The sequence below is a fragment of the Colobus angolensis genome, unplaced genomic scaffold, assembly GCF_000951035.1.
Source record: "Colobus angolensis palliatus isolate OR3802 unplaced genomic scaffold, Cang.pa_1.0 Scaffold517, whole genome shotgun sequence".
In the NCBI taxonomy this organism is placed as follows: domain Eukaryota; kingdom Metazoa; phylum Chordata; class Mammalia; order Primates; family Cercopithecidae; genus Colobus; species Colobus angolensis.
Genome location: NW_012118677.1, coordinates 1,676,794 through 1,684,595, shown reverse-complemented (window position 1 = coordinate 1,684,595; position 7,802 = coordinate 1,676,794). Strand labels below are relative to the sequence as shown.

General features: G+C 41.1%; 1 protein-coding gene across 2 annotated transcripts in view; it reads left to right on the top strand.

Annotated features, from left to right (window-relative positions):
• The first annotated feature begins 253 nt into the window (after positions 1-253).
• Positions 254-7,802, top strand: part of FASTKD1 (FAST kinase domains 1) — a 46,303-nt gene continuing 38,754 nt past the window's right edge. For both annotated transcript variants that reach the window (XM_011960608.1, XM_011960607.1), the window contains exon 1: positions 254-579. In XM_011960608.1, the coding sequence (XP_011815998.1) occupies positions 476-579 (104 nt within the window). In that variant the 5' untranslated portion in view covers positions 254-475. The remainder of the gene's footprint in view (positions 580-7,802) is intronic.

Genomic DNA, 7,802 nt, shown 5'->3' with positions numbered 1-7,802 from the left:
CTTAGCCTCCTGAGTAGCTGGGATTCCAGGCACATGTCACCACGCCCAGCTAATTTTTGTATTTTTAGTAGAGATGGGGTTTCACCATGTTGCCCAGGCTGGTCTCGAACTTCTGACCTTAAGTGATCCACCCGCCTCGGCCTCCTAAAGTGCTGGGATTACAGGTGTGAATCACCATGCCTGGCCAAAAATATTTAAATCAGAACAAAGACATATTATATGTACTTTTACCATAAACATATTGTTGAACATTATCATTGGTCAGTGGCATGGGTATTGAAATGAGCAGATAAAAGGGTGAGAGGGCATGGGATAAAGTATAGATGTTTATTAGGCTGTACCAAAAAATCAGAATACTGAAATAAGAGTGGACCAGAAATAAGGACTGCCTATATAAAAGGAAAATAACTTGAGTTTCACTTTTGCATTATAATTCTTATTGCATATGTTTTTAATGATTTTAAAATGATTATATATGGAGGATTCTTTCTTTCTTTCTTTTTTATTAAGGTTTGCTGGTGAGTCCCACGACCCACTAGTTGAAGCACTAGTTACAGAAGCGTGGAGAAGGTTAGAAAGGCAAGTACCCTGGGTTCATCTTGAGGGTCAGGGTTATCCTTTTAATGGTTAACAGAGTGAAATCTTGAAGGAAAAGAGCAGGGAGCTGATGCCTGTCAAGCTTCATTGAAAAAAATATGTTTAAACTCAGTTTCGTTTTAAAGTTTTTGATTGTGTATTTTTTGGGGGGAGGGGGCGGTGCGGGGGGCGGGGACAGAGTTTCACTCTATCGCCCAGGCTGGAGTGCTGCGGCGTGGTCTCGGCTCACTGCAACCTCTGCCTCCTGGGTTCAAGCAATTCTCTGCCTCAGCCTCCTGAGTAGCTGGGATTATAGGCACCCACCAGCACGCCGGGCTAGTTTTTTGTATTTTTAGTAGAGATGGGGTTTCACCATCTTGGCCAGGCTGATCTTGAACTCCTGACCTTGTGATCCATCTGCCTCAGCCTCCCAAAGTGCTGGGATTACAGGCATGAACCACCGCTCCTGGCCATGTCTTTTTTTTTTTCTTTCTTTTTTTTTCCTCTCTTTTTCTCTCTCTCTTTTTTTTTTTTTCATGAGACAGGGTCTTGGCATGTTGCCCAGGCTGGTCTTGAACTCTTTGGCTCAAGCAATCCTTCCTTCTTGGCCTCACAAAGTGCTGGGGTTGTATGCATGAGCCACCATGCCTGGCTGTGTATTCTTTAAGAGAGAAAAGAAAGTATTTCATATTTTCCCTCTTTAAGAGTGGGGAATTGTATACTTTTCCACGCATGTAATTAGTTGAAATATAAATAAGATAGAGTCACAGCTATTCATGAACTAGCCTTTTTGAATCTTCTTTTCTAAAAGAATACTTCGGAAAGGAAAGATTCTTGATTAATTGGCTATCAATAAAAACCTAGAAGTGCAGGAGCCAGGAAAGGAGAAAAAAGGATACCCTAGTTTAGTAGAGAGGAAGGCCATTTAACACTGTTTAGGAGCATCTGTCGCTGCTTGCCTGTTACTCCATTTTTATGGAGAGGCAATGACCAGAGCTTATAAGTGACTTAGAAGCTTTTTAAAGAAAGTGAGTTTCAGGTCCACTGCTGTGGACAGTAGTAATTCAGATATATTTCCTATACTATACACAGCTGTATTATTAGCATGTTGCCATACTTGATAATTCTTTAGAAAAATGGGAAATCTTGTGAGTATAGAGAAATTTATTCTCTAATTATATATCAGAAGTTCTTTATAAAAGGGCTGAGATAATAGCAGACTCATTTTGGGAAATCTTCATCTATTTCTGAAAACTTTGAATTCTTTAATCTCGGAATTCCGGATGATTGTAGTCTGTTATTACTGGAATAAGGCACATGTTAGGGAGGAAAGAAAAAAATCAGGGTGAGGAAGAGATAGGAAGATATTAAAAACTACAGAGCAACTCTCCCTCTAAATCAAATAGAAACCAGACAGGAAAGCCTTGACTAAGATGAAGTAGAAACGACAGGCTATTTGTAGACAGAGAGGAGTGACCATTCTGATTTTTAAAATATTTTTAACATATTGCCTCTTAAAGTTTAAACTATAATAAATACTTATAGACATATACTGGTAAACTCTGTAGGCCTTTATTACGTGGGCTGGATTAAATTAAGGGACAGAACAGTTCTCTAGATTTAGAAATTCTGTATTAATCTACTAAGTTGTGATTTTAAGTTAATAGTATTAGCTAAACCCATCTGTCTTTTATACTCTCTACCTATAACTATATTGAGGGTAAGCAGAGTAATCTTTTTTTTTTTTTTTTGAGACAGAGTCTTGCTCTGTCACCCAGGCTGGAGTGCAGTGGCCGGATCTCAGCTCACTGCAACCTCCGCCTCCCGGGTTCACGCCATTCTCCCACCTCAGCCTCCTGAGTAGCTGGGACCACAGGCGCCCGCCACCTCGCCCGGCTAATTTTTTTTTTTTTTTTTTTTTTTTTGAGACAGAGTCTTGCTCTGTCACCCAGGCTGGAGTGCAGTGGCCGGATCTCAGCTCACTGCAACCTCCGCCTCCCGGGTTCACGCCATTCTCCCACCTCAGCCTCCTGAGTAGCTGGGACCACAGGCGCCCGCCACCTCGCCCGGCTAATTTTTTTTTGTATTTTTAGTAGAGACGGGGTTTCACCGTGTTAGCCAGGATGGTCTCGATCTCCTGACCTCGTGATCTGCCCGCCTCGGCCTCCCAAAGTGCTGGGATTACAGGCTTGAGCCACCGTGCCTGGCCAAGCATTTCTTTTAAATTTTTCTTTATTTCAAAATAACTCAGAAGTACAATGATCTTGCTAAAATATCTATGAACTTATGTTTTATAAATATAATTTTTTTTTTTTTTTTGAGACAGAGCCTTGCTCTGTCATCCAGGCTGGAGTGCAGTGGCATGATCTTGGCTCACTGCAAGCTCTGCCTCCTGGGTTCAAACGATTCTCCTGCCTCAGCCTCCTGAGTAGCTGGGACTACAGGCACCTGCCACCACACCCAGCTAATTTTTATATTTTTAGTAGAGACAGGATTTCACCATATTGGCCAGACTAGTCTCAAACTCCTGACCTTGTGATCTGCCCGCCTCAGCCTCCCAAAGTGCTGGAATTATAGGCATGAGCCATTGCGCCTGGCCCGTTTTATAAATATAATTTTTAATGATTTAAATGGGGTAGGTTATTCTGGGTTACTACTATATGATCAAGTCGGCAAGGATAGTTAACATGTGTTTGAAATCCATATATATTTTTTTCTTTTGAGATAGGGTCTGGTTCTGTTACCCCAGCTGGAGTACAGTGGTGCAACCAGGGCTCACTGCAGCCTCAAACTTCCCGGCTCAAGCCATCCTCCTATCTCAGCCTCTCAAGTTTCTGGGACCACAGGTGCATGCCACCACGCCCAGCTAATTTTTATATTTTTAGTAGAGATGTGGTTTCGCCATGTTGCCAGGTTGGTCTTGAGCTCCTGGGCTCAAGCAATCCTCCCACTTTGGCCTCCCAAGAAATCCAATTTTTTTAAAAAACTTTTTATTATAGAATATTTTTAATATTTACAAAAGGAGAAAGAGTAGTACAATGAATTCCTATGTACCCATCCTCCAGCTTCAACAATTGTCAACATATAGCCAGTCTTGTTTTATCTGTATCACCTCCCACTCTCAGTATACTTCAGTATATTTTAAATAATGATATCATTTCATCTTTAAATACCTCAGTATGTTTCTCTAAGGACTTTTAAAAAATATAGAACCAGCTGGGCATGGTGGCACATGCTTGTAGTTTCAGCTACTCAGAAGGCTGAGGTGGCACAGCAAAGGATATAATCAACAAAGTGAAGCGAGAGTACACAGAAGGGTAGAAAATATTGGCAAATTACCCATCTGACAAGGGATTAATAACCAGAATATATAAGGAGCTCAAACAACTCTATAGGAAAAAGTCTAATAATCTGATCAAAGAATGGGCAAAAGATTTGAGTAGAGATTTCTCAAAAGAAGATGTTCCAATGGCAAACAGGCATATGAAAAGGTGCTCAACATCAGAAAAATGCAATCACAACTATAGTGAGACATCATCTTACCACAGTTAAAATGGCTTATATCCAAAAGACATGCCATAACAAATGCTGGCGAGGATGTGGTGAAAAGGGAACCCTGTACACTGTTTTTGGAAATGTAAATTAGTATAAGCGCTTTGGAGAACAGTTTGGAGGTTCCCCCAAAAACTAAAAATTGAGCTAGCATGTGATCTAGTAATCCCACTGCTGGGTATATACCCAAAAGAAAGGAAATCAGTATATTGAAGAGATATTTGCACTCTTATGTTTATTGCAGCACTGTATACAATAGCTAAGATTTGGAAGCAATGTAAGTGTCCATCAATAGATAAATGGACAAAGAAAATGTGGTGGCTGGTGGCTCACGCCTGTAATCCCAGCGCTTTGGGAGGCTGAGGCAGGTGGATCACGAGGTCAGGAGATCGAGGCCATCCTGGCTAACAAGGTGAAACCTCGTATCTACTAAAAATACAAAAAATTAGCTGGGCATGGTGGTGGGCACCTGTAGTCCCAGCTACTCGGGAGGCTGAGGCAGGAGAATGGCGTGAAGCCCGGAGGGGAAGCTTGCAGTGAGCCAAGATCGTGCCACTGCATTGCAGCCTGGGCGACAGAGCGAGACTCCGTCTCAAAAAAAAAAAAAGAAAATGTGGTACATATACACAATGCAGTAATATTCAGCCGTAAAAAAAAAATGAGATCCTGTCATTTGCAACAACATGGATGGAACTGTAGATTATTATGTTAAGTGAAATAAGCCAGGTGCAGAAAGGTAAACATTGCATGCTCTCACTCATTTGTGGGAGCTAAAAATCAAAACAATTGAAGTTATGGATGTAGAGAGCAGAAGGATGGTTACCAGAGGCTGGAAAGGGTAACGGGTGATTGTGGGGGAGGGTTAATGGGTAAAAAAAAATGGAATGAATAAGACCTACTATTTGACAGCACAACAGGGTGAGTATAGTCAATAACTTAATTGTATTATTTTTTACTTTTTTTTAAGATAGAGTCTCGCTCTGTTGCCCAGGCTGGAGTGCAGTGGCGTGATCTCGGCCCACTGCAACCTCTGCCTCCCGGGTTCAAGCAATTCTCCTGCCTCAGCCTCCTGAGTAGCTGGGATTACAGGCACTTGCCACCACACCCACCTAATTTTTGTATTTTTAGTAGAGATGGGGTTTCACCATGCTGGTCAGGCTGGTCTCGAACCCCTGATCTCGTGATCTACCCATCTTGGCCTCTCAAAGTGATGGGATTACAGTCGTGAGCCACTGTGCCCAGCCCCTTAATTGTACATTTTAAAGTAGTTTAAAATGTAATTGGATTGTTTGTAACTCAAAGGATAAATGCCTGAGGGAATGGATACTCCATTCTTCATGATGTGTTTATTTTGTATTGCATGCTTGTATCAAAATATCTCATGTACCCCATAAATATTATATACCTACTATGTACCCATAAAAAAATTTTTTTTTAAATTTTAATAAAAATGCTGAGGTTGGAGGATCACTTGAGTCTAGATGTTCAAGTCCAGCCTGGGCAACACAGTGAGACACTGTGTCTTAAAAACATAATAAAATTGATAAATTTAAATTTTCAGTATTACCTAGTACCTTGTCTTGAAGGGGTGGCCTATCCCTCCACACCTGTGGGCATTTCTTGTTAGGTGGAACGAGAGACTTGAGAAAAGAAATGAGACACAGAGACAAAGTATAGAGAAAGAAAAAGTGGGCCCAGGGGACCAGCGCTCAGCGTACAGTGGACCCACGCCGGCACCGGTCTCTGAGTTCCCTTAGTATTTATTGATAATTATCTTTACTATCCTAAAGATAAGGGAGTGGCAGGACAATAGGATCATCATAGGGAGAAAATTAGCAGGAAGACATATGGATAAAGATCTCTGTGACATGAATAAGTTCAAGGGAAAATGCTGTGCCTTGATATGTGCATATGCAAACATCTCCATAAACCTTTTAGCAGCATTGTTCCAGCAAGTCCTACCTTTTGCCCTAAGGCAGTTTTCTCCTATCTCAGTAAACAAAGCATACAATCGGGTTTTACACCGAGATGTTCCATTGCCCAGGGACGGGCAGGAGACAGATACTTTTCTTTATCTTAACTGCCAACATCCACCAAAAGGCCTTCTTTCCTCTTGTACTAGTCCTCCTCAGCACAGACCCTTCACGGGTGTCAAACTGGGGGACGATCAGGTCTTTCTCTTCCCACGAGGCCATATTTCAGACTATCACATGGGGAGAAACCTTGGACAATACCTAGCTTTCCTAGGCAGAGGTACCTGCGATCTTTGGCCTTGTACGTGTCCCTGGGTACTTGAGATTAAGACAATGGTGATGACTTTTAACCAGCAAGCTGCCTTCAGGCACTTGTTTAACAAAGCACATCTTGCACAGCCCAAAATCCATTAAGCCTTGAGTCACCACAGCACATGTCTCTTGCAAGGACAAGGTTGGGGGTAGGGTCACAGATTAACAGCATCTCAAATACAGAACAAAATGGAGTCTCTTATGTCTACTTCTTTCTATATAGACACAATAACAGTCTGATCTTTCTTTCTTTTCCCCACATTGTCTGTGTTCAAATTTTCTTGATTGTCTTATAAAGGTCTTTTTATAGGCAGTTTGTTTAAATCAGTTTCTGAGTAAGGTACACAATTACTGTGTCTCAAGTTTTTTTCTGTTTCTTTTTAAGTAAACTTTACAGAAAAATAATGTATAAAAATTACACTAATCATAAGCATGTAGCACAATGAATTTTAATATACTGATCACTTCCATGTAACAGCACCAAGATCAGGAAACAACGTCGTTAGTTCTTTTCATGTCCTCTTCTATTCCTCTCACCCAAAGAGGATCTTGACGTCTAACACCGTAAATTAAGGTTTCTATATAAATGAAATCCTATAATATGTGTTTTGTTTAATTTAATTTAGGAGGGCTAAATAATTAAACATGAGGCCAAAGTACATAAGAAAGTGGCAGTCTTTTATTGCAAATATGCGCACACTCTGGGGCGAGGTTCTCTGGTCCTCAGGTGTGGGGGCCCAGGGAAGTCGCGACGGCGCTCTTGGGTGAGGTTCTCCGGTCCATGAATGCGGGTGCCAAAGTCACACCAGCACTTACCGTGGCGGACTTTTATGCCTGGGAGCTGGAAGGGGAGGAGTTTGGGGCGTGTGTGTAGGAGTGGCTTCTTGAATTTTGGTGTTCCCCGGCTTGACGTCACTCTGCGCATGCTCAGTTGATTTGGTTCTTCCCCCGGGCACGGGAAAATCTGTGATGAAGAACCCGGAAACAACAGGGACTGCTCCATCTTGTTCACTTTTCTCCCTCACCCAAACAATATGTACCCTTATAGTTTAGTTTGCTCAGTATGTTTTAAAGATTTATCCATTATGTTGTATGATTCCATAATTTTATTCTATTGTATGAGTATGTGCAGTTTGTCCATTGTACTCTTGATGAACATTTGGTTTTTTTTGCAGGTTTTTGCTATTACATATGTGTCGCTGTAAACTTTCTTGTGCTTGTTTTTTAGTGAATTCAAAGTCGTAAAATCTATAACAGTTCCTTTTTCCTCTCTTTTGTCTTGTCATTTTCTTGTGTAAGAAATTTCTCCTATTAAAAAAATTCTGGAGTTTTTCATAGCACTGTTGTAATAGCAGCTATTATATTTCTTTTTTTCTTTTTTTTTTTTTT